The sequence below is a fragment of the Mesoplodon bidens genome, assembly GCF_964165515.1.
Source record: "Mesoplodon bidens genome assembly, chromosome: 2".
Lineage (NCBI taxonomy): Eukaryota > Metazoa > Chordata > Mammalia > Artiodactyla > Ziphiidae > Mesoplodon > Mesoplodon bidens.
This window is the reverse complement of record NC_138177.1, coordinates 37,639,171-37,667,114: the sequence shown is the minus strand read 5'-3', so window position 1 is coordinate 37,667,114 and position 27,944 is coordinate 37,639,171. Positions and strand designations below refer to the sequence as shown.

The 27,944-nt window shown below is 35.9% G+C and overlaps 1 protein-coding gene across 3 annotated transcripts in view; it reads right to left on the bottom strand.

The window, feature by feature from the left end:
• CEP350 (centrosomal protein 350) overlaps positions 1-27,944 on the bottom strand; it is a 144,779-nt gene that overhangs the window by 23,075 nt on the left and 93,760 nt on the right. For 2 of the 3 annotated variants that reach the window (XM_081225068.1, XM_081225069.1), the window contains exons 29-34: positions 16,476-16,687; positions 13,485-13,629; positions 8,868-9,028; positions 5,866-6,002; positions 3,063-3,145; positions 61-2,063 (exon numbers count right to left, since the gene is read on the bottom strand). In XM_081225068.1, coding sequence (XP_081081194.1) covers positions 61-2,063; positions 3,063-3,145; positions 5,866-6,002; positions 8,868-9,028; positions 13,485-13,629; positions 16,476-16,687 — 2,741 coding nt within the window. The remainder of the gene's footprint in view (positions 1-60; positions 2,064-3,062; positions 3,146-5,865; positions 6,003-8,867; positions 9,029-13,484; positions 13,630-16,475; positions 16,688-27,944) is intronic. The other variant, XM_081225070.1, reaches the window with a different exon arrangement.

The window sequence follows — 27,944 nt, the reverse complement described above, 5'->3', positions numbered from 1 at the left end:
GAATTAAAATGTACTATAAAGGCAAGGTTAATTGACATTTTTTCTAGACAAAATACTTACAGGTCTAGGACACATATCTGGTGAGGAAATCTCTTCTTTCTCATCTTCCAATTCAGACCTTAAGAAGCAACCTGGAACACTTGGTGACTGTTCCTCAAGATTCTGGGATAGGCCTTGGGGTGGTACTTTCTTTTGATCATCAACAAGAAGCTCTTGATTGCTAAGCTGGATTTTCTCATTCCTAGCTTTTTTGATTTGTTGTAGTTGATTGACTGTGTCCTTCACAAAGACTTTTAGTAAATGGTCTGTCAGTAAGCTGACTGTTTCTAGTTGTTCCTTTGACTTTTTTTCCTCACTTGGTGATGACCTCAGCTGGGCTTCCAATTGGTTCTTTTCTCTTGCTAAAAGGTCCAGAAGTGGGGTAGAAAGCTTTTCTGAAACTTCGGGATATAGGTTCTCTTCCTTTTCAGCAAACTGCTGTTGCTCCCTTAATTCTTCAGAAAAGGTATTATCTAAAGTATCATCTTCTACAGCAGTGGAAACCTTTTCTGTGGCACCAGAAACAAGGTCTTTGTTTTCCTTTGAAGAAATCAGTGAATCCACTGAATCCTGCTGGTGAATATGGGCTTCAAGTACTCCAGAAATGTCCTGTATATTGTCTGTTTCTATTTTAAGGCTTCTATCAACTGAGGCTTCTGTGTCATGCATACTAGGTTGAGATTCCTTATAAAAACACTCAGTTGCTTCCTTTTCTCTGTCAAACTTGGGACCCTCTGTATCTTTTTGTTCTTGATTATAGTATTGATATTGTTCATCTGAATAAGAGTCTTCATCTTCATTTATGTCTACATAGTCATCAAAGTTTTCTGAAATGTGAGATATTTTTTGAGGAGGAGCAAAAATCCCATGCTTCTCTTTGCACACAAAGTATACAATGCCATCATATGTTCCACTGTTATTTCCTTCAGGTTTATCCAACTCCACTCCAGCCCAAAATCCTTTAGCAAAACTAGTCACACCTTTGAATCGAAGAGTTCCTGGCTGAACATTGCCAATCAACACCCTATCACCGATATGGAAATCAAGTAACTCATCTGCAAGAGAAGCTGAAGCTAAGGAAGGGGATTCAGTAAGTATCTGTTCATGCTCTACATCACTGCACTCCTTACTTTTCATAAGCTCAGTGGGGGACTTGAGTTCTAACAGCCTTTCAGAATGGACACTGCTCTGAATAGAAAGGCTTTTCTCACTGAGGCACTCACTGATTTCATCATCACTACCAAAGCTAGTGGCTCTACTTCTAGAGATCCTTGTTGCCTGCGACTTCTCTCTGCAAGACTGAGAGTCTTTCCTGAGTGACAACAAAGATGTCACCTCAAAGTCATCTTTGTACAATTCAGCTGAAATGTCTTTCTTGAAAGAAGATACTTCAAAATCTTCAGAGTATGATATCTCTTTATGTGCCAAAAGATGTTCTGACCAAGATGAGTCTCTGCCTTTTATATTCTTTTGTATGTGAGTGTCTTTTTCTGATTGGATGTTTGCACTATGACCCATATCTTGATCTGACTGTCTCTCTTTTGACTCTTTTTTATGAAGATTTTCAATGGCTAACCTAACTAAGTCTTTCTGAACATTTATAGAGTCTAAAGAAAGATCTTTCCTTGAAAGAATTTCAGATGAATCTCCCTGTTCCAGGTCTAGTTTCAGGAAGACATCAGGCTTCCTAGATTGTTTAGAATAGGTATCTTCAATTGCACTCTCCTCCAATTTTGCATATTCTACTTTGTGTATTTCTGATTTTTGACTAGATTCTTCTTCAACCTTGGCATCTGACACATCAAGAATTCTATTAGAGGCAGTTAATTCTTTGAGAAGAGGTAATGAAGGGACATTTTCTAGAGAATCTCCAGATTCTGCTCTGGTTCTCCTTGATGATCTGAGAATTGGAGAAGAAGTCTGAAAGTGCTCTTCTGTTCGACTGTCCAATTCAATCATTCTCTTTGCATATGCAGATAAAGACCTTTCTGACACTGATCTCTCAGAACCTGCCAATGCAGCATCTTAAAGGGGAAAAAAAGATCACATCAAAATTATCTAATCACAAATTTCAATTTCTGGAACCAAAGTTTAAATAAAAGCTAAATATTGGTGAGAAGAAGCTCTGGTCAATAAATAGGACCTGTTTTACAGGTTACTGTATAAGGTAAGTTTTTCCTTTAAGAGAATATACTGTACCAACAATAAACAGAACATTTAAAAAATGACTGAAAATTTAAAGTTTGGTATAATTTTTTAAGTGTTGTCAACTTACAAAGTAAAGAAAAATGGATCAAAGTTTATGGAAATGTTAATCCTCAAATCATGGAAAAACAGAATTGTATGATGGATATTACATATATTCTTCGAAAACGAAAGCAATGAAGGAAGCACAAATGCAGGGACTTCAACTAACCTCTTGAATGTAAAAAAAAGGAAAAAAAACCAATTGTTTCTGCAAATATAGCACTTTAAGAGCTAAAACTGCAAAATAAGAAGAAAATAAGATTTGATGAACTAACAAACCAAGAATTAAAAGTTTTAAATTCAAATCTCTGTTTTGTCATTGTTACTAGGTAGGCTTTTTCATGTCTCAGTTTTATTTCCTCATTGAATTACACTTTATTTTCAATAGTTCTTATCTTTCTTTGGATTAAATTGAAAAAAAATGTATGTAACTACTTACACTGAGAAACAGCATAGGCTGAAAATATATATAATCAGATACAAAATCTGATTAAGGGAGAATTTAGATACTGATGATACACTCACAGCTATTTTGGATTAATGTCTTTATGCCTCAGTTTTCATCAGTTATTGGGACAATAAAGAGTGACTGGCATAACTTAGGCATAACCAACAAATCACTTTGAAATATAAAAGTAACTTAAAATATTAAATAATCTATTATCTTTAAGAAATTCACTTTTTAACCAAAAAGCTGTAGAGGTGGAATTTTGTAGGCACTTGTATAATCTTTAGTCTGTGTAGATACTATGTGATTATTTTTTCTAGTTACATACCAACATGTTCAGCAATAGACTCCAGGGATCCTCTGGAACGTTCTGACTCTGTCAGTGATTTCCAATTCTTTGCTGTTTCAGATCTAAAGTAGAAAAATTAATAAACAGAAATAAATGTACTGCTGATACTGTAATAACTGGTAACAAAAAGCAGTCAATTCTTAGACAACTGCTTCTTTTTTCTTCTTCACAGGAAGTACTCCAACCTTTGCCACTTCCACCAAGTCTATTTGTGGCCTTCATCACACTCAGTAGATGATCTTGCCTCTTTTAATGAGAGAAACAGAGGCCATCAGCATGACCCTTCTTATCTTCAACCTTTTTACCTACAAATTTATCTATATTCACAGCCATCCCAACTGCCTTTCCTCCTGACTGCAAGGAAGAAAAAGGTGTATCTCTCACACATGTTCAAACTTCTTTCTGCCCCAAATCCCATACATTTCCACAGCCTCATTGATGGTACTCCTCAATTGTCCATTCTTTTTCCTACAATCTTTAGTCCTTCAATCTGGTGATTTTTTTCCCCTCAGCTTATATGTATGCCTCAAGCCTCAAAAAAATCCCACCCCCCTGATCTTTTTTTTCCCTTGTTTTTAAAATTTTTTATTTTATATTGGACTGTAGTTGACTTACAATGTTGTGTTAGTTTCAGGTATACAGCAAAGTGATTCAGTTATACATATATCTATTCTTTTTAAAATTCTTTTCCCATTTAGGTTGTTACAGAATACTGAGCAGACTTTTCCCCCTCAATTCTTTATTCCTCCACCTGGTGCTACTGTCCTCTTTCATGCTTTAAGTTGACATTCACCATCTTCATTTTCTTGCTTTCTTTTTATTTGCCAGGTCATAATATTTGGCTTCTACTCCTACTTCTTTATAACCCCCTTAAATGTTGCTATTTTATCATATTTAGTACTTGGCTCCCTTTTATTCTCTCTGAATTTGCATACCTTTTTCACCCAAATGTTCACCCAAATGTTGTTATATTTATAGCTTCAACCACCATCTATATGCTGATCACCCCAAATTAAAAAGCTAACATCTTTCCTGGATAATTCCACTTAGATGAACTACAGGTACCTCAAAATTAACATTTTAAAACCAAAATCATAAGACTCCCACCGAAGAAAACCTGATTTTCCATTTAGGTTAGTGGAACTTTGGCCCAACAAACTACTATTTAAGAGCAACACGGGAGTCATCCAGCTTTTCCCTGCTTCCCTATCTAGCACTTAAATTTGTTAAGTATACTTCTTAAAAATTCCTAAAATCTATCTCCTATTCTCTATTCTTATTACAGTGGATTATCTGAGGGCTGGCTTAGACTACCATTATCCCTGCTTCTAAACTTACCCCTTTCTATCTTTCCTTCATATTGTAGTCAGAAAGATTTCTCTAAACAGAAATCTGATTCTACCATTCTCTGGTTAATAAAACTATAAAACCATTCAATGGATTGTAGAAACTAAAATAAAACCTATGTATAATGTAATATAAAGGAAAAATGTATAAGTAACAAAATTGCACACAAAATCTAAGCATAAAAAATCCTAGATGGAAATGTATCTAATTGTTGACATTTGTTGTTTTGGGATAGTTAGGTATGATATGATTTAAACTTTTTTCTTTTTACCACTTCCCTCAATATTCTAGTAGCAATAATAATAACAACTAATAATTGTGTGCTAGGCCCTGTTCTAAGTTAAGTCTTTTAACTCTCATAACAAGTTTATTACTCAGGTGTTGGTATAGGGATCTAAATCCCTATTACAAAATTGAAGCACAGACAGGTTAAATAACTTGCCCCAAATTAAAAAGCTAGCTGGTACTGGAGTCAGGATTCAAACCCAGGTAATGCTAAATTAATTGTAATGAGCCTCTATAACATTTAAAAAAAACATTTCTAAAATATTTCTAAAATATTTCTTAAAAATATCCTAAAATATGCTTTTAAAAAAAATTTAACAGCATCACATCTTCTAAAAAACTAAATTAGAAACTAACTACTAAGAATGCGTGAGTACAAGGTTATCACAATTTGTTTTTTATTTTTCCAGTCTCTTCTCCTAACTCCAGCTACATCCTATGATGTTCAGCTTCCATGATATGCCAAGCTCTCTGTTGCTTCTGGTCACTCATGAGTGCCCTTCTCTCTGAAATATCCCCTATTTCTCAGTCCCACTTACCTATATAACCTCTATTCACTCAAAATTTAGTTTAAATATTACTACCTGACTTTCTTATATACCATATTATATATTCTAATAGTGCTACTTTGTATCTTCTGTATTTGTATTCACTGATTGCATAATATTCTATCCCTGGAAAGAACCATCATTTACTGGGCTATTCACCAGTTCTGGACATAAAGGCTGCTTCCAGTGTTTATGTTATAAACATAATATAAAAGATGCTATGATAAACATATTCATGCAAATAGATATTTTTGATAGTCCATATTTTCTCAAGCTAGATTTTCAGAAGTGGAATTACTGAGTCAAAAGTTACAGATTGTTTTTGACTTTTGAAACATTGCCAAATTGCTGGAGAGTACTATTTTTACAGCTCCCATCAGATTTCAGGATTCAAAATATATTTTAAAATCTGTATCTTATTATAAATTTTATGTGTGATTATATCATAAATAACAAGTTTACTTTAGTGAAACTGAAAATATAAACCAATATTTTCACTTCTACAATTTCACAGTTACTTAAAAGATAGCTTCTACTCAAAACCTTTCCTTATTCCTTTCTCAAACAAGGCAGAATATAGGTTAGTTATCAAAAATTTCTACCTGTGTAGTGGAAGGGGCTTGATCTTGGGTTTTTCAGAAGCTGAGGAGAGCGTTTTAATCTGAGGCTTGGCTGTTGGTGATGTTTCCAAATCTCGGCTAAGCTCGGCTTCAGTTTTCTTAATGAATTCATCATATGACTGAGTTTAGAAAAATCAAAGGAGTCACTACACAGAATTTTTTAAACTATCTTAAATTATAAAATAGTATATTTTATGGTAAAATATTCAAACCGTAAAAAAGATATAAAGTTCTTTCTCCCTGCATCAGTATTATTTCCCAGTTCTAAAATCAGTTACTTGTATAGCCTTCTTGAAAGTCTATGTATAAGCAAGCTGTATAATTGTAATACTAATAACAATTAGGAAATGACAGTCTCAGTCTACAGAAGTTTAATACTTTTGAAGCAATAGTTCAGGCCCTGCCACATTAAAAAGATTTCTTTAGCTAATTATATATTATTCTTTAAAGGATGTCTTAATACTTTCCTGGTATTTTTAAGAAGTTTAGCCTTTACACTAAGTTTCAATGGCAGTAGGGGTGAGCACTTCAGGAATACAAATCTCAAGGAGAGAGAAGGAAGTGGTTGGGAGTATGATAGTATAGAATGGCAAAAATATTTCTTATCATTAGCCATTCTGTAAACAAAACTTCATTAATTTATAATTCTAACTTGAACGAAATCTAAGGGAAGCCCTCCTTCTATTAGAAAAACCTCCTCAGTTTTCTAGGCTAAAATTAATCCCTACTTTTATATCTCTCACATTTAAGACTACACCTGTTTTGCTCAACACAATATGTCCAGTACCTACTCACAGTGTCTGGCTCAAAGGAGGCTGAGTGAATGAGCAGATGGATGTTTGTCAACTGCTACAGTTCCCTAAAACTTAGGCTAAAATCACTATTTTTATAACTATCACCGTCTATGTTACCTTCCTCTGAATTGTCAGTGTTACCTTCCTCTGAATTGTCAATGTTTTGATAAACATTGGTATTAAACATATACTACAGTTAGATGATTTGGCTAGCTAGGTATACAAAAGGACAATGATTTCTCAGATCTGAAAGCTATACTTATATGAGTGTAGTTCACTTATTAAACATGTGATCAAATAAAATCCAAAAGGTTTTTTTCATACGAACTGCTATGTACTATATATGTCTCTATCATATACTATAATTGTAAAATCTAAATACAGAACTTTCTTTTGCCTTTATTTAAACCGTTTAATAGAATGTTGAATGAGATGGATCTTTTGTATCCTTGTCTAGATATCTTTCCGGGTGACATACCTATTAATGAACTTTTTGGGCAATGCCATTCAATCTAACAGTATTTCATTTAGCTTTCAATGGCTCCGCATGACCTACAGCAGTACTTTTAAATCCTGGGCCCCGCCCTAGACCAATTAAATAAAAATCTCTGGAGTGAGCCTGGATATTTGTATTTTTCAAAAAATCTCCTCAGTTAATTCTAAAGTATAGTCAGGTTGAACACTACAGACCTATATAGGATGAAGTCCAAACTTATCAGTCTGGTTTCTAAGGCCCTGAACATGATCTTTATTTTTAAATTTTGTTCCTCACTACTTTCTAACATGAACTTCTCAGCATGGCCACTGAATCTTAACCACTTTTTCTTACTTCTAAACATATGTGCAAGTTACAATTCCCGTTCCCATCTCTGTATTGTGTGCCTGTGTAAACGTCTATCTTTTCCAGATCTGTTAGCAGGTCTATTTTCTATGTGGAAGATAATGTAGTGTAACAGCAGGGGCACAGAATTTGGAATTCGAGCTAGATTAAAATCCTAGTTTTAACACATGTGAGCTGTGTGTCTCTTGATATCATTAATCTCACTAAAACTTAGTTTCCTCATCTGTAAAAGAGGGATAGTAATATCCACACCTTGTTACTTTGAGGATAAAATGAAAAATATGTGTAAAGTAATTAGCTGAGTTTCCAGCACATAAATATGCACCTGATTAAATTAATTAATGTAGGAGGACACATGTTTGGTGTTACCACACAAGGATGATTAAAAGAACAGAAATTCTGGCTAAGCATAACAAAGAGCTTTCTAACACTTAGAGCACCTCGAGTCCAACCGATGAAACCAACTGCCTTGAAAATCTGAAATTTGCTATTACTGGAAGTGTCTGGATAGAAGCTGAATGATCTTCTCAGGTCAGGCCATGAGAAGGGATTCTTATGATGAGCAGGAAGTTCAGACCGGTTCTATAATGAATGTGGTGTTTAGGAACACTAGGCTGGCAGAATGCATGTAAGCTATAGGGAAGCGACTAGAGGCAGGGACATTTAAGAGGCTATGTAGACAACAGAGGCAAGAGGACATAAGGGCCCCAAAGAGCTTGATGGCAGTTAGGAATGGAAAGGGACAAGCAAGAAGATTTATGAAAAAAGTATCAATGGGATCTGTTGACTGAATGGATGGGAGAAAACAGAATGAGGAAGACATAAAAACTAGGTTTCCAGACTGGGGTAGAATCAGGGAAGGTTGCTAGAGTTAAGGAAAGTCAAGTTTAGAGTTATTATTTAGGAGCCATTCAAACAGTACAAAGAGTCATACTAATAAGTCGTGTGACATGAAACACCACTCCGCTTTAAAAAGAAAAAAAAAAAAAGGCAGTAACAGTTCCAATAGCTAGGATTATTTATCTAATGGTTCTTTGCTTTAGAGGACACGGATATCAATTTTTCTTTTATAGGACTAATCTTTCTTCTTCAGAAAAAAACTTATTTTAATACTTTTACTATTTACTTTAATACCTGATATTATAATATTTAACATTTTAATTTGATATTTAATTTAATCTTTCAAGCAAGAGTTTGTTCAGATTTTTTTTTAAAGTTAGGTTAAAATGTGGTACAAAATTAATATTGAAAAATTCTAATTCATTACTTTATTAACAACACTAAAAACATTTCAGGGTTCACATTTACATTAGCCTTGAAATTAAGCCCCTTTCTTCTTTATGTCTAACCTCCAATTGTTTGATTAGACTGGCTTCTTGGGCTTTCAGTCTTTCCTTTTGCCTTTTTTTCTGTTCCTTCTTCAGTTGGTCCACAACTGATTTTCTTTTCCGCAGCTCATCCTTCAGGGCTCTGATCCTACCTTCAATGTCACTCTGGTCAGATGTAGTTTCTAAAAGAGATACAGAATCTTTTTATTTAACTTAAAGTTAACTCAGTAACTTTTAATAAAAAGCACCAATGTAAAGTCAATCTAACATTTAAAATTTGAGCTTCAGAAAAAAATTATTAGTGATTTGCATCCTTTCTTTTCCCCTAAATCTCTATGGGGGGGTGTCTTCCTATTTGTTTTCACTTTCTAATTAATTGCACTATTTGAAACTGCAAATAAATCTCAAGGTGCCCTGTTCTTGATAAGATAAGCATCTGGAAGTTGAAAAACTTTTGATTAGTGAACTTTGGACATTCTGCAAGGATTTAGTTCCTGGTGACAAGATAGCCATATTTAACTGTACTTCCTCTTGGTTATTAATAGTAGTTTGATAGTTTTTAAGTCATATTAAAATCAAGGTGGAATTTTAACATTTTAAATTCATTGTGAGTCATCAGCTGATGTCTTAACATCACATAAAAGGAGAGAGAAAAATTATAAAGAAATATACTCTCCAGTAACCTTTCTTTGGAAGTTCTTAAAATATTTAAAATAACTGAAATGAAACTAGTTAAATCTTATTTTCTTCCCAACAATTCAGACACATATATACACAAATACAAAGTAGATGTCCAGTCATAGCAAAATCATGAAAATGACATTTCATTGTGTCATGAGTATCTTATAAAAATAAGTATCATTTAAAAACACTGTTTATTTCACTACACATGGAAATCACATAGAAAAAAAAAAGACTGTTCCTCACACCTCCTCTCTGAATCACACAATGGTGTCATTTAATGAGTGAGACATTTAATAGTCTTATAAGAGAAATACTATTGTATACAAATCTGAAGACTCAGATGTACATTACAACATTACATCATAAACAATCAAGTTTTTTCAAGCACTTCAGATTAAACTGCATCGAACTAGTCACAGAATTTATTTTAAAAAGATAATAGTCTTTTTTTGCAATGTGATCTAAATATCTGGATTACAAATAATGACATCTAAGTTCCTGCCACTTTTATGTCCTGACTTAAGGTATACTAGGAAGTTATATCCATCTTATACCAGTAGTGGCATCAGACTGAGCCCTTAGCATGGGCAAAGTTTACTACTTAGTGATCAACACTCATAAAATGAAGTAACAACAATAAAGGCCATTTTCAACTCAGGATCTATTACTAGTAATCGGTAAGGTGTTTGACACTTAACGATTTCTAGAATTGATGTGAAAATTAAATAAGGTATATAAAGCATGTAGCACAGTACTTGGACTACTATTACAGCTCAGTAAATGGTGGTAGTATTAGCACACATAAAACAAACATTTTTATGTAGCCGTATTTTATGTAATATATTTTTTTGGTTTAAAACTAAAAAAGGTGGTAGAGATGAGATTAGCAACTGAACATCCTGCTCATGCTTTCTTTTAATTTCTGAAGAAAATAATCAATTGGTTTCAGGGTTAAAAGACTCTGAACCTTAGTGGTAAGCTTTACAGTGATTTAACTGATGATTCTAGTACAATAAATGGGGGTAGGACTGTAGGCTGGGCAAAAAATTATAATCTTTCTAAAATGAAGTATAAACCCATTATCTTTGCATCTTCTAAAGCTGTGTATTCTTTTAACTGTGTATTCTTTATGTGCTTCCAAAACTTGAGATGTTAGTTACTTTGATAAAATTTTATAGGAGACTACTACACTCCCACAGACTTAGTTTCAACTCTGCCCCCAAAATGTTATTTTAAATGAATATATTTTAAAAATTGGATACGTCAACAGTGATTTTTTAAAATAAAAATATCTTTATCATCTATGATTGTGAAGATTTAATAGCAGATGATGAGAAACTTCAAGTTTTAGATGGAAGACCTTGGGAAATATTTTTAAGTACTAAAGAAACCAAAATCCTACAAATGAAAGGTAGAGATTAAGTAAAAGTCTATGAGAGTGAATGGGAATACATTTTATATATGCCCAAATCTAGTATTACAACAGTGTTTATCATCAGTAACATCTAAGAGAATTTCTATAATTTTTTTTTAATCCAAGCAACTTTCTAGATGAATGTATTGGCTTTATGAATTTCTCTCCTACAGGGTTTTTTGGAAGGTGAGGGGACAGTGGCAGGTAAATGATACTTCAGTTTGTTGAAACACATCAAGACAGAACAAGCAGATGGACAGAATAACTCAATCAAAAATTAAGTTCGGGGGCTTCCCTGGTGGCGTAGTGGTTGAGAGTCCGCCTGCCGATGCAGGGGACACGGGTTCGTGCCCCGGTCCAGGAGGACCCCACATGCCGCGGAGCGGCTAGGCCCGTGAGCCATGGCCACTGAGCCTGTGCGTCCGGAGCCTGTGCTCCACAACAGGAGAGGCCACAACAGTGAGAGAAAAAAAAAAAAAAAAAAAAAAAGTTTGATTATCTGGCACATGCTGACTGTATTAATTTGGTTGATAACAAACTCTCCATCACTTAAGTGAGAAAGGTATTATATAACTCCACTACATTAAAATTTACCACTTCCATAAATACTGCATATAAATGATGTCATCATGAATAGGTAGATGTCATTATAGTTGAAAAATCTCAGAGCTGTTTTTCTAAAGCTGTTCTTGCTTAAATATGTTTTACCAATAAAACAGTACCTTATAAATATTATCATTAATCCTTGTCGCATAACTCATGCAAGGATGGTTAAGATATTATTCCATTGCTACAGATAGAAAAGATTATCTAATATGGGAAGGAAACTTAAAGAGAGTCACCAGTATGTAATAGAGCCATGATGAGAATCCATATTTCCAAGTATCAAGTTTATGTCCACTGACATATTATTCTACTGGCAGAAACTTTTCACCAGAGTACGTGAAAGCAAATATATAAAAATGCTGATCACTTGCAACAGATAAATATGACAGACAGGGACTTCCCTGGTGGTCCAGTGGTAAAGAATCTGCCTTGCAATGCAGGGGATGTGGGTTCGTTCCCTGGTCAGGGAACTAAGATCCCACATGCCGTGGGGCAACTAAGCTTGCGTGCCACAACTACTGAGCTCACGTGCCTCAACTAGAGCCCGCATGCCGCCAACTACAGAGCCTACACACTCTGGAACCCGTGCGTCACAACTAGAGAAGAGAAAACCTGCATGCCACAACTAGAGAGAAGCCCACGCACCACAATGAAGATCCCCCATGCCTCAACAAAGATCCCGCGTGCCGCAACTAAGACCTGACACAGCCAAAAATAAATACAATAAACAATAAATAAATCTTAAAAAAACAATTTAAGTATGACAGACAACATTCTTCAACTTTAATTACTGGCTTGATCCAGTTATTCCATTTCTAAGAATTTATTCCTACTGAAATATTCAACAGGGATCTATATAAATGAAGATGTTCATTACAGCATTATTTGAAATATTGAAAAATTTGAGAAAACCTACACGACTATCACTAGGGAAATGGTTAAATAAATTATGGTATACCTACCCTTTGAAATATTATGCTGTTATTCAAAGAATAAAGGAGATCTATAAATATGGGCATGGGGGAAAAACCCATGATTTATTACTGTTTAAAACATTGAAAACAAAGGGGGTACAGAATAGAATCAAAGATCAAAAAATGAATAGTATTTTTCACTTTTCTTTTACTAAATGTCTACTCTCAAAAGAAAACTGAAAATGAACTCAAAAGACATACACTCAATATGGTATTAATCTTCCTCAGAATCCTACATAAACCAAGTATTGTCTGTCTAGATATGCCTCCCATGATCAACGCCTTGAATCAAGTCTTCTAGAGTAAAGGCTGTTTATTCTTTCGTAATCTATATGCCACAGAGATTTACAGTATGATAGAGGTTATGGGAAAATAGATAATGCTCCCCACTGCCATGTGCAGTCTCTTCTCTACTTCTCCTCCCTTGAGTCTTACGCTACCCTGCTCTACCACCTCCTATTTCTCCTCACTGTCGTCATTAAATCATTCAAGAAACATTTAATAAATACCTACTATGTGCAATGCAAAGTACCTGCTAGGGCCTGGTGCTACAACTGTTAAAACATAGGACTCTGCTTTATAGAAGTCTATATTCTAGCAGGGGAAACCTGCTGTGTAAAGTCTGATTACAATTTATGTGTTGCCTGGTATAACAAGTTGAAGAGCAGAGCGCTATGGGAACACATAAGTAGTGCCTGACACACACCAAAAATTCAAAGAATGTGTGATGAATAAATGACTATTAACATCCAAGAATATAACAAGTTATCATATTGGTGTACTTAGGGATATAATTATCAATGAAAAGCAAAGAATTATGCGATTTAGTCTTGGCAAGAAAAAAGTCTTTACAAATGAAACAAAGAATAACATTTTACCAGCCATATAGTTAGACAAAGCTTATTAAAGAGAAATTCAAATATAGTGCAAAGAAAACTAACTCCTCCTTGTTAGTCTTACCTGACTGTGTCATAGATAATGACTCATCTGACCAACTATAACAGTGTTGATGGGACTTGACGGGTAGACGACATTGTCCTCCAGTTCTATGACTTCCTTTGCTAGACTCCTGCTTTGACACAGATGTGCAGCTTTTAGGAGGTGACTGTTCAAACAGAAAATCAAATGGGAACTGTTTTGTGATACAGTTGTAATATTCTATTTAAAATTCAAGATACGAACCAGTTAAAGATAATATTTACAAAACGTTTTAAATAACTTTATGAAATAAAAAGTGAAAAAAGTTTGCAAAATATACTAAGGATAAGATTTTGACTTTTCTAAAGGTAGAAAAAAAGTTATAAAAAAAGTATGTTTTAAAAAAATGTTTATAATAAACTATGAGTGGCTACTGAATCAGTGATATTTACCCCCTTATTCGTTTTAACTTTAAAAATACTCAATATGGGGATGCAGATATCTCTTCGACACAGTAATTTCACTTCCTTTGGATATATATCCAGAACTGAATTTGCTGGATCATACGGTAGGTCTTCATCAACAGATGAATGGATAAAGAAAATATGACACACACAAACACACACACATGCACACATACAAATACTATTCAGCCATTAAAAAACCCAAACAAACCAGAAATCCTGTCATTTGAGACAACATGGATGGATCTTGAGGGCATTGTACTAAGTGAAATAAGTCAGAGAAAGAAAGACAAATACTATATGATCTCACTTATATGTGGAATCTAAAAAAACCCAAACTCATAGAAAAAGAGATCAGACTTGTGGTCACCAGAGATGGGGGTGGAGAGGTGGGGGAACTGGGTGAAGCTGGTCGAAAAGTATAAGCTTCCAGTTATAAGACATATAGGTACTGGGGATGTAATGTACAACATGATGACTATAGTTAACACTGCTATACCGTATATTTGAAAGGTGCTAAAAGAGTAGATCCTAAAAGTTCTCATCACAAGGAAAAAAACTTTTTGTAACTATATGAGGTGATGGATATTAACTAAACTTACTGTGGTAATCATTTCACAATATATACATGTCAAGTTATTATGCTGTACACCTTTAACTCACACAGTGCTGTGTGTCAATTATATGTCAATAAAACTGAAAAAAAATTAAATATACTAATGTACTATTTTATGGAAGGAAAGAAGAAGAAATGGAAGCAGGGAGGGAAGAAAAAGAGCATAAGAAGACTGCCCAAATGAGATTATTTATTACAAAGGGTGTAATTTCTACCTTGATATCAAGTGGAAGTGAGAATGTCTGATTTGATTCCTAGCTATCACCACTTCCTATCCCTGTGACTATGGGCAAGTTTCTTAGCCTGCTAAGCTTCAGAGTGGGGCTTAAAATCTAAAGAATTGGGCTTCCCTGGTGGCGCAGTGGTTGAGAGTCCGCCTGCCGATGCAGGGGACACGGGTTCGTGCCCCGGTCTGGGAAGATCCCACATGCCGCGCAGCAGCTGGGCCCGTGAGCCATGGCTGTTGAGCCTGTGCGTCCGGAGCCTGTGCTCCGCAACGGGAGAGGCCACAACAGTGAGAGGCCCATGTAACGCAAAAAAAAAAAAAAAAAAAAAAAAAAAAAAAAAAAAAAAAAAAAAAAAATCTAAAGAATTGTTGTGAGGATAATCTACATAAGGCATTCAGCATACTACCTGGCACTTGGTAAGTAAACACTCAATAAATATTACTTTTTATTATAGAAGTGACTTTAAGACACACTGAATTTAGGTGGATTCTTTTTTTTAAACACAAAGAGGCTTTAACAATGTTTGTGTTCACTTCTAATATTTAATATTGTTATGCTATAAAAAGAAACAAAATTGAACTATTTGTATTGAGGTGGATGGACCTAGAGTCTGTCATACAGAGTGAAGTAAGTCAGAAAGAGAAAGACAAATACTGTATGCTGACACATATATATGGAATTTAAGGAAAAAAAATGTCATGAAGAACATAGGGGTAAGACAGGAATAAAGACACAGACCTACTAGAGAATGGACTTGAGGATATGGGGAGGGGGAAGGGTAAGCTGGGGCTAAGTGAGAGAGAGGCATGGACATACATACACTACCGAATGTAAAATAGATAGCTAGTGGGAAGCAGCTGCATAGCACAGGGAGATCAGCTTGGTGCTTTGTGACCGCCTGGATGGGTGGGATAGGGAGGGTGGGAGGGAGATGCAAGCAGGAGGGGATATGGGGATATATGTATACATATAGCTGATTTACTTTGTTATACAGCAGAAACTAACACACTGTAAAGCAATTATACTCCAATAAAGATGTTTAAAAAAAGGCATAAAAAATAAAAAAGTGAAAAATAAATACAAATTCCCATAAAAAAATACTGTTATGCTAATCCCCTCATACACTTTATAAAATCAAGTTTTAAAAGACAAGCAGTTAAGTTTCTTTCTTAAGTTTTTACCAGATAGTTTTTTTTATTGAAGTACAGAATTAAGGACAATGTGGAAAACCTTTTTATTCTAAAGTGAACATTATTCTAATTTAGAATATATATCCATTTCAGATCTGCCTTAAAGAGATGAAACCACTACCTTTATTCTGATTAAGAGTTATAGAGTGGTCATTAATTAAATTATAGAAAAGGCACACTGGTGTGGTTTAAGGTCTTATTGTTTCTATTATATGACAAAACAGACTTTAATAAGAACTTGTATTGTCTCACATATTATCTTTATTAAAAACCTTAGAAGTTCCTATCCCCTAAATATTAAAAACTTCACAGCATATAATTTTATAACTGCCCCTAAAGCTAAAATTCATATATTTATAAATCTTTAGGAGTCAAGGAAAAGCTTTATTTCTACTCAAATGTCATGCACTATATGTTACAGGTATGGGTGATAGTCAATGCTATCCTTAATAGCAAGAATATAACTGTTAATAATATACCTTTCAGGCAGGTTTTTTTCTAAAGAAGCTTTAAGATCTAAATATATATTAACTTACATGTTTACTAGGCGAGGTAGAAGATTCCAGTTCTTGTGAAAAAACCATTTCTTCAGTAAGCATACTGTGATCTGGACTCCCAGGCTGCTCCTGAACTATAGATTCAGATGGTATATATTCAACAGCAGGGCTGCCCAATTCTTCTGGAATAGAGCTTTCACTGTGTAGATGAGAGTAGGAAGGTATTGGAGATTCTGTTTCACTCACTATTTCTAGAAGAGAGGGTGAAAACAAGAAAAAGTACACAATCTTGGTCAAGGACATGTTCATCTGTTAAACTTCACATTTGTTTTTAGCATAATTTCACTAGTTGCATTTAGATGTAATTTTTAATCCCACCACTTAGTGAATCACATTTACTATAATATCCATTAGTCTAAGAATTTTGGCTGATGCAAACTGAGAGAAGATATCTGTAACATAAAATCAGCAATGATAATGACTGACAACCTGAATGTAAAGATGCACAGCAATTACAACTCATATATTCATTTAGAAATGGAATCGGTCCAACCACTTTGGAGAGAAATTTGGGAGTATTTGGCAAAGATGAAAACACTCTCTGATCTAGCGGTTCCACTTCTAGGTATAAATCCTAGATAAATCTTGTATACATGCAGCAGGAAACATGTACATGGTTACTAGTAGTATTGTTATAATAGTCAAAAACTAAGTAAAATAAGTAAATTGTGGTATATTTATAAACTGAAATGCTACACAGCAATAAAAATGAATGAACTGCAAGCACTGATGGAGATATATTATGAATTTTACTCAGCACTTTCAGAATTTGTAGCACTGCCTTGCCTCTGGAATTTCCTGTCCATTGTGGCCTCTCCTCTAAGAAAACAAATACTTTTGACACTTAACATAAAATTCTTGACATTATACTTGTCTAACCTTAAGAATGTACACTGCTTTCCTTCTTTATCACTATGGATATAATGTCCCACAAAGATTAGGTTATATTATCACACTTTGGGTCAATCCTGATAACATTTGATATACTCAATTCCAAAAATATCACTGAAGACTTTGGGCCTGAAATCCATAAAATAAGTTTACTTAGCAAAAGAAATACCTATATCTCAAAGAATGTTTTACTTCAATAAACAAGGATGACCTAACATCTAAAAGCATTTCAGTTAAAAATTTAAAAAGATATATTTTTGGAGGGCAATTGCCCCACCCACTTGGGCAAAGGGAGCCTGTTGAGCTCCCAGGCCGGTCCCCTGTCCTCCAAAGTCCCCCTCCAGGCCACGTAGGTCCTTGGGGGCATAGGAGGGAAGGCAGGGAGATCAGGAACGTCAGTGGGGAGGGGCCCTCCCAGACTGGAGGAGGAGAGGACAGGACGGTGTGTGCCCCATGCACTTGAGCCCCAGAAGCCTGCTGTGCTCCCAGTGAGGTACCCTGTCCTCTGAGACCAGGGGTGGGGGGCACGCCTGGGTCCCTTCTGTTCCTTGAGCCTAAGCCCCAACCACCACAGCCCCCAGGGCCCTTTCCAGCCCTGTGGGTCCTGAGCATTGGCCCCACCCACCACCAAAACCTCATCTTTGCTTAGGCCCCGCCCTCCACAGCCAAGGCCTTCCTCCCCCACCAGCCCTTTTTTCTTTTCCCTCCTCTTTTTTACTATTGTGGTACTGATATACCTTCCAGGTGTTGATTCATCTATATATATATTTTTTTTCTTTTTTTTTTTTGCGGTACGGGGGCCTCTCACTGTTGTGGCCTCTCCCGTTGCGGAGCGCAGGCTCCGGACGCACAGGCTCAGCGGCCATGGCTCACGGGCCCAGCCGCTCCGCGGCATGTGGGATCCTCCCAGACCGGGGCACAAACCCGTGTCCCCTGCATCGGCAGGCGGACTCTCAACCACTGTGCCACCAGGGAAGCCCGATTCATCTATATTTTTATTTTAATATTTTTCCTAACGTATCTGTTAGTTTCCTAGTCTAACTTTATTTTTTACTTTGTTACTGTTCTTTTTTTTTTTTTTTTTTTTTTTGCTGCCCCAGGCAGCTTGTGGGATCTTGGTTCATGAGCCCAGGGTTGGGCCTAAGCTCTTGCGGTGGGAGATTTGAGTCCAAACCATTGAACTAACAGAGAATCTCAGACCCTAGGGAATATTCACCAGAGTGAGGTCTCACAGAGTTCCTCATCTCAGCACCAAGACCCAGCTCTACCCAACAGCCTACAAACTCCAGTGTTGGAAGCCTCAGGCCAAACAACCATTAAGACAGGAACACAATCCCACTCATTAAAAAAAAAACGGAGATGGGAAGAAAATATGTCACAGATGAAGGAGCAAGGTAAAAACCTACAAAACCAAATAAATGAAGAGGAAATAGGCAATCTACCTGAAAAAGAATTCAGAGTAATGACAGTAAAGATGATCCAGAATAATGACAGTAAGGATGATCCAGAATCTCAGAAACAGAATGGAGGCACGGATTGAGAAAATGCAAGAAACGTTTAACAAAGATCTAGAAGAACTAAAGAACAAACAGAGATGAACAATACAATAACTGAAATGAAAAATACACTAGAAGGAATCAATAACAGAATAACTGAGGCAGAAGAACAAATAAGTGAGCTGGAAGAAAAAATGGTGGAAATAACTGCCAGGGAGCAGAATAAAGAAAAAAGAATGAAAAGAATTGAAGACAACCTCAGAGACTTCTGGGACAATACTAAATGCACCAACATTCGAATTATAGGGTTCCCAGAAGAAGAAGAGAAAAAGAAAGGGTCTGAGAAAATATTTGAAGAGATTATAGTTGAAAACTTCCCTAACATGGGAAAGGAAATAGTCACTCAAGTCCAGGAAGCACAGAGAGTACCATTCAGGATAAACCCTACGAAAAACACACCAAGACACATACTAATCTAACTAACAAAAATTAAATTCAAAGAAAAAATATTAAAAGCAGCGAGGGAAAAACAAAAAATAACATACAAAGGAATCCCCATAAGGTTATCAGCTGATATTTCAGCAGAAACTCTGAAGGCCAGAAGGGAGTGGCAGGATATACTTAAAGTGATGAAAGAAAAACCTACAACCAAGATTACTCTACCCAGCAAGGATCTCATTCAGATTCAATGGAGAAGTCAAAAGCTTTTCAGACAAGCAAAAGCTAAAAGAATGCAGCACCACCAAACCAGCTTTACAACAAATGCTAAAGAAACCTCTCTAAGTGGGAAACACAAGAGAAGAAAAAGACCCACAAAAGCAAACCCAAAAACAATTAAGAAAATGGTAATAGGAACATACATATCGACAATAACCTTGAATGTAAATGGATTAAATGCCCCAACTAAAAGACACAGACTGGCTGAATGGATACAAAACAATAAGAGCCATGTATATGCTGTCTACAAGAGACCCACTTCAGACCTAGGCACACATACAGACTGAAAGTGAAGGGATGGAAAAAGATATTCCATGCAAATGGAAATCAAAAGAAAGCTGGAGTAGCATTACTTGTATCAGATAAAATAGACTTTAAAATAAAGACTGCTACAAGAGATAAGGAGAGACACTACATAATGATCAAAGGATCAATCCAAGAAGATATAACAATTATAAATGTTTATGTACCCAACATAGGAGCACCTCAATAAATAAGGCAAATGCTAACAACCATGAAAGGAGAAATCGACAGTAACACAATAATAGTAGGGGACTTTAACACCCTGCTTACACCAATGGACAGATCATCCAAATAGAAAATAGATAAGGAAACACACCCTTTAAATGACACAACAGACGAGATAGATCTAACTGATATTTATAGAACACTCCACCCCAAAGTGGCAGAATACACTTTCTTCTCAAGTGCACATGGAACATTCTCCAGGATAGATCACATCTTGGGTCACAAATCAAGCCTCGGAAAATTTAAGAAAATTGAAATCGTATCAAGCATCTTTTCTGACCACAATGCTATGAGATTGGAAATCAATTACAGGAAAAATACTGTAAAAAACACAAATACATGGAGGCTAAACAGAGATCACTGAAGAAATCAAAGAAGAAATTAAAAAATACATAGAAACAAATGACAATGAAAACACGATGACCCAAAACCTATGGGACACAGCAAAAGCAGTTCTAAGAGGGAAGTTTATAGCAATACAATCTCACCTCAAGAAACAAAAATCTCAAATAAACAATCTAACCCTACACTTAAAACAACCAGAGAAAGAAAAACAAAGAAAACCCAAAGTCAGTTGAAGGAAAGAGATTCATAAAGATCAGAGCAGAAATAAATGAAACACAAACGAAGAAAACAAGAGCAAAGATCAATAAAACTAAAAGTTGGTTCTTTGAGAAGATAAACAAAATTGATAAACCCTTAGCCAGCCTCATCAAGAAAAAAAGGGAGAGGATGTAAATCAATAAAATTAGAAATGAAAAAGGAGAAATCACAACTGACACTGCAGAAATACAAAGGATTATAAGAGACTACTCCAAACAACTAGCTATATGCCAATGAAATGGACAACCATGAAGAAATGCACAAATTCTTGGAAAGGTACAATTTTCCTAGACTGAACCAGGAAGAATTAGAAAATATAAACAGACCTATCACAAGTAATGAAATTGAAACCATAATTAAATGTCTTCCAGCAAATAAAAGTCCAGGACCAGATGGCTTCAGAGGCGAATTTTATCAAACATTTAGAGAACAGCTAACACTGATCCTTCTCAAACTCTTCCAAAACATTGCAGAGGGAGAAGCACTCCCAAATTCATTCTACGAAGCCACAACCACTCTGATACCAAAACCAGAAAAAGGTATCACAATAAAAGAAAATTATAGACCAATATCACTGATGAACATAGATGCAAAAATCCTGAACAAAATACTGGCAAACAGAATCCAACAGCACATTAAAAGAATCATACACCATGATCAAGTGGGATTTACCCCAGGGATGCAAGGATTCTTCAATATACACAAATCAATCAATATGATACACCACATTACCAAATTAAGGAATAAAAACCATATGATCATCTCAATAGATGCAGAAAAAGCTTGTGACAAAATTCAACACTCATTTATGATAAAAACTCTCCAGAAAATGGGCATAGAAGGAAACTACCTCAACATAATAAAGGCCGTATATGACAAACCCACAGCAAACATCATACTCAATGGTGAAAAACTGAAAGCATTTCCACTAAGATCAGGAACAAGACAAGGATCATCATGCTCGCCACTCTTATTCAACATAGTTTTGGAAGTCCTACCCACAGCAATCAGAGAAGAAAAAGAAATACTAATTGGAAAAGAAGAAGTAAAACTGTCACTGTTTGACGATGACATGATACTATATGTAGAAAATCCTAAAGATGCCACCAGAAAACTACTAGAACTAATCAATGAATTTGGTAATGTTGTAGGACACAAAATTAATGCACAGAAATATCTGGCATTCTTATCATCAACAACGAAAAATCAGAAAGAGAAATTAAGGAAACACTCCCATTTGCCACTGCAACAAAAAGAATAAAATACCTAGGAATAAACCTGCCTAAGGAGGCAAAAGGCTTGTACTCAGAAAACTATAAAATACTGATGAAAGAAATCAAAGATGACATAAACAGATGGAGAAATATACCATGTTCTTGTATTGGAAGAATCAATAATGTGAAAATGACTATACTACCCAAAGCAATCTACAGATTCAGTGCAGTCTCTATCAAACTACCAATGGCATTCTTCACAGAATTAGAACAAAAAAATTTTACAATTCGCATGGAAATACAAAAGACCCTGAATAGCCAAAGCAATCTTGAGAAAGAAAAATGGAGCTGGAGGCATAAGGCTCCCCAACTTCAAACTATACCGCAAAGCTACAGTAATCAAGACAGTATGGTACTGGCACAAAAACAGAAATAATCAATGGTACAGGATAGAATGCCCAGAGATAAACCCACACACATATGGGCACCTAATTTACAACAAAGGAGGCAAGAACGTACAATGGAGAAAAGACAGTCTCTTCAATAAGTGGTGCTGGGAGAACTGGACAGCTACAGGTAAAAGAATGAAATGAAAACACTACCTAACACCATGCACAAAAATAAGCTCCAAATGGATTAAAGACTTAAATATAATACCAGACACTATAAAACTCTTAAAGAAAAACACTCTTTGACATAAACCACAGCAAGATCTTTTTTGACCCACCTCCTAGAGTAATGGAAATAAAAACAAAAATAAACAAATGGCACTTAATTAAACTTAAAAGCTTTTGCACAGCAAAGGAAACCATAAACAAGACAAAAAGACAACCCTCAGAATGGGAGAAAATATTTGCAAATGAAACAACAGACAAAGGATTAATCTCCAAAATATACAAACAGCTCATGGAGCTCAATATCAAAAAAACAAACAATCCAGTTAAAAAATGGGCAGAAGGGGCGTCCCTGGTGGCACAGTGGTTGAGAATCTGCCTGCCAATGCAGGGGACACGGGTTCGAGCCCTGGTCTGGGAAGATTCCACATGCCGCGGAGCAACTGGGCCCGTGAGCCACAACTACTGAGCCTGCGCATCTGAAGCCTGTGCTCCGCAACAAGAGAGGCCATGATAGTGAGAGGCCCGCACACCGCGATGAAGAGTGGCCCCACTCGCCACAAGCAGAGAAAGCCCTCGCACAGAAACGAAGACCCAACACAGTTAAAAATGAATAAATAAATAAATAAATTAAAAAAAAAAAGAAGTCTGAAAATTAATGAAACATTCATTTCTAAAAAAAAAAAGGGCAGAAGACCTAAATAGACATTTCACCAAGGAAGACATACAGATGGCCAAGAGGTACATGAAAAGATGCTCAACATCACTAATTATTAGAGAAATGCAAATTAAAACTACAATGAGGTATCACCTCACACCGGTCAGAATGGCCATTATCAAAAAATCTAGAAACAATAAATTTTGGAAAGGGTGTGGTGAAAAGGGAACCCTCCTGCACTGTTTGTGGGAATGTAAATCGATATGGCCACTATGGAGAACAGTATGGAGGTTCCTTAAAAAACTAAAAATAGAACTACCATATGACCCAGCAATCCCACTACTGGGCATATACCCTGAGAAAACCATAATTCAAAAAGACACATGCACCCCAATGTTCATTGCAGCTCTATTTACAATAGCCAAGACATGGAAGCAACCTAAGTGTCCATGGACAGACGAATGGATAAAGAAGATGTGGCACGTATATACCTTGGACTATTTCTCAGCCATAAAAAAAAAATGAAATTGAGTTATTTGCAGTGAGGTGGATAGACCTAGAGTCTGTCATACAGAATGAAGTAAGTCAGAAAGAGAAAAACAAATACTGTATGCTAACACATATATATGGAATCTAAAAGAAAAACAAAACAAGGTACTAATGAACCTAGTTGCAGGGCAGGAATGAAGAGGCAGAGGTAGAAAATTGACTTGAGGACATGGGGTGGGAGGCAAAACTGGGGCAAAGTGAAAGTAGCACTGACATACATACACTACCGAATGTAAAATAGTTGGCTGGTAGGAAGCAGCCACATAGCACAGGGAGATCGGCTTGGTGCTTTGTGATGACCTAGGGGGTGGGATAGGGAAGAGGGGAGGGAAGCTCAAGAGGGAAGGGTCATGTGTATGCATATGGCTGATTTGCTTTGTTGTGCAACAGAAACTAACACAGTATTGTGAAGCAATTATACTCCAATAAAGATCTATTAAAAAAAGATACATTTTTACATTGTGAATGAGTAGTATAATCAGAATGGTTGAATAAATAAGGAAGGAATTTTTAAAATCCTCAAGGATATTCATCTACTCCAAGATAGAATGTGGGTAAAATTTTAAATGGCTTAAAAAATGATTTTAGGTAGTAGGGAAGAGAAGAATCCTCTACATTCCTGCTTTATACCCCTTAACATATTTTATTTTTATTCAATAAGTAACATATACTGATTTTAAAAGTTCAGACAGTATAAAAGTTGTATAAAGAAGAAAATGAATGTACCACCACCTCCTGAGAGAAAACCACTGAAGAAGCTTCTCCAATCTGATGTCTTTGCAGAAGAATTCATTTTGGAAATCTTCATTTTTGGCCCTTGCCCTTATTTTTGCAATTATAAAAGTAGTACATGAATGTAGTTGGAAAAAAAACAACAAAACAAAACTTCAAATAGTATAGAAGGACGTGAAGTGATTATTTCACATGATCCTCTCCAACCACTTTCAGCTGCCCAATTTCCACACCTCAAAGTAAACCACTGGCAGTCAGGTATGATTGGTGTGTGTCTTTCCAGACCTCTTCCTATATACTTCCTGACTTTTAAAAAATTTATTCTTTTAAAATTGTGGTTAAAGAAAAAAAAAAGGGATTTCCCTGGTGGTCCAATGGTTAGGACTTGGTGCTTTCACTGCTGTGGGCCCAGGTTCAATCCCTGGTTGGGGAACTAAGATCCTACAAACCACACAGCCAAAAAAAAATTTTTGGGGGGTAAAATACATATATATAAAATTGACCATCTGGATCCCTTTTTTTGAGGGGGGCTGCATTGAACCTTCATTGCTGTGCACAGGCTTTCTCTAGTTGCGGCACATGGGCTTCTCATTGTGGTCGTTTCTCTTGTTGCAGAGCACGGGCTCTAGATGCACAGGCTTCAGTAGTTGCAGCATGTGGGTTCAGTAGTTGCGGCACACAGGCCCTAGCATGCGCGCGGCCTTCAGTAGTTGTGGTGCACGGGCTCTAGAGCACAGGCTCAGTAGTTGTGGCGCACAGGCTTAGTTGCCCCACAGCATGTGGGATCTTCCAGGACCAGGGATCGAACTCATGTCCCCTGCATTGGCAGGTGGATTCTTAACCACTCTGCCCCCAGGGAAGTCCCTGGATCACTTTTAAGTATACAGTTCAGTGGCATTAAGTACATTCACACTGTTGTGTGACCATCATTTCCGTCCATCTCCAGAAATTTTTCACCTTCCCAAACTGAAACTCTGTACTCATTAAATATTAACTCCCCATTCTCTTCTCTCCTTAACCCCAGCAACCATTCTACTTTCTGTCTCCATGAATTTGTACTCAGGTACCTCCTATAAGTGGAATCATACAATATTTGCCCTTTTATGATTGGCTTACTTCACTTAACATGTCTTCAAGGTTCATCCATGTTAGTACATGTTTCAGAATTTACTCCCTTTTTAAGGCTAAATAATATTCTACTGTATGTATATACCATGTTTTGTTTATCCATTCATCTGTTCCTAGAAACTTGGGTTTTCATCTTTAGGCTATTGTGAATAATACTGCTATAAACATGGGTGTACAAATATCTCTTTGAGAACTTGTTTTCAATTCTTTTTGGTATATACCCAGAAGTGGAAATTCTAAATCATATAGTAATTCTATTCTTAATTTTTTGAAGCACTGTTTTACTATTTCCATAGCTGTTACAACTATTTTACATTCCCACCAGCACTGCACAAGGGTTCCAATTTCTCCAAATCCTCATCAACATTTTTTTCTTCTGTCTTTTTTGATAATAGCCATCCTAAGAGATGTGAGGTAATATTTCACTGTATCCCTGACTTCTGAAGACAGAGTTACATGTCAGTAGGAGTCTAGCAACATTTGTACGCTTTTTAAAAAATATGGACTATAGCAGTCAATCTTCAGCATTTCTTTTAAAATATATCCTATATAATGTGACATAAAACAAAATGGAAGAAACACCAAAACTTTTAAAAATGTATAATCTGCAGGTGTTGTCCAATATGGTAGCCATCAGCCTCATGTTGCTACTTAAATATTAAAATTAAAATTAAATAAATTCAGTTTCTTAGTTCTACTAGACAAATTTCAAGTGTTTGGTAGTCATTTAAAAAAATCAGGCTTTGGAAAAATGTCTCGGAGTTCTTTCCTGAACAATATTTTATAATGCTTTATGAAAGAAAGGTATATGGCTTAAATAAACTCCTTAACAATGGACATGTCATGTTTCTTGGAGCCCAAGCTTATTTTTAATCCCTCACTGATATTTGATAAACTTCCTGCCACATGAGTTCTTGTCACCCAAGACAGAACCCAGAAAATGAAACTTCCAGCCTTCCTTGCTGGGCATTGGAACTTTAGGCATTGAAATCTGGTGTCTCCAATCTGATGTCCCTGTAGAAGACTTCATTTTAAAATTGAGTATCCTGAAGAAGGCGGCTCCATGTGGACTCTAATTTAGGTGGCTTTTGGTAGTGACAGTGGATTTCTCAGTGGTTGCAAAATTGAGTCCCTGGTGCAGAAGTGGCATGAGTGGGGAAATGATACAAAATAGCAGTTTTCTTTTTTTTTTTTTGGAGGAAAAAGAAAGGGTGGCTTTATTCTTTGCCAGGCAAAGAGGGAACACCAAAACAGCAGTTTTCTTCAGGGCTCTGCTGAGTAGCTGCTAGAGCAGTTTTCTCACCAGGCCAGTTCTGTGGTGTGCTTTTAGCACTGCTCCTAGAAGCTCAGTGTGGAGCTGGCTCTCCAGTCATCTCAAAAATTTTATGAACCATAAAATACATAGCCTTTAGTAAGTTACTTTTCTGCTTGATCTTAGTCAGCTTCAGCTATTGCAACAATGTGCCCTGAGGGGTACACTGACATTTCATTATAATGTATTTTCTTCTTTTTCTTAATTTTTCTTTTATTTATGTCATTTTAGCTCATTAAATACACTATTCCTAAGCTATATTTGATGAGATTAAAATTGCCTTCGTTTTATCACATTTACCCAGTAATACTTTCTATGATTACACAGGCCAACAGTTCCTGACAAATGGAGGCTTGAACAACAACAACTAGTCTTAATTTGCCTTCCAGGCATAGTCAGAAATGTTTTCTACTTCTGTTACAGCCCATGATGAAACCTGAGACACTGAATCTCTTTTCTCGGTCCTGTTAAATTTCCTTTCAAGATGGAGAAGTCTGCAGCAGAATTTGACACTACAGAATGAGGATGTGGAAGTTGATACAGAAGTAAGCCTCTGCTGAATAAAATGAAGAAAAAAGGAACACTACAGATGAACTATATTTAATGCATCATTGGTTTTCTTTATGTACCACTTGGTATGTATAGCTAAATAATATATCACTTAGTTTTGTTTGCTTTGAATTTTCTATAAAAGAAATCAAACTGCTTGTAGTCCTCTGTGATTTGTTTTAAGATTCTTGTATGTTGATTTGTTTAGCTGTAATTTTTTCTTCTTTACTGAGCATGATATAATATGTAAATATACCACAATTTATTTATCCATTCTCCTACTGATGTGGGTGGTTTCCATTTTTTCCCTGCTATTTCAAATACTGCTGCTATGAACAATGTCATATATCTCCTAGTATAGATAAGTATGTATACATCTCTCTAAATATATACTTATATATATATAAGTACAGATAGATATATTTATATCAATCTATTATCTATCTATCTATGTAAA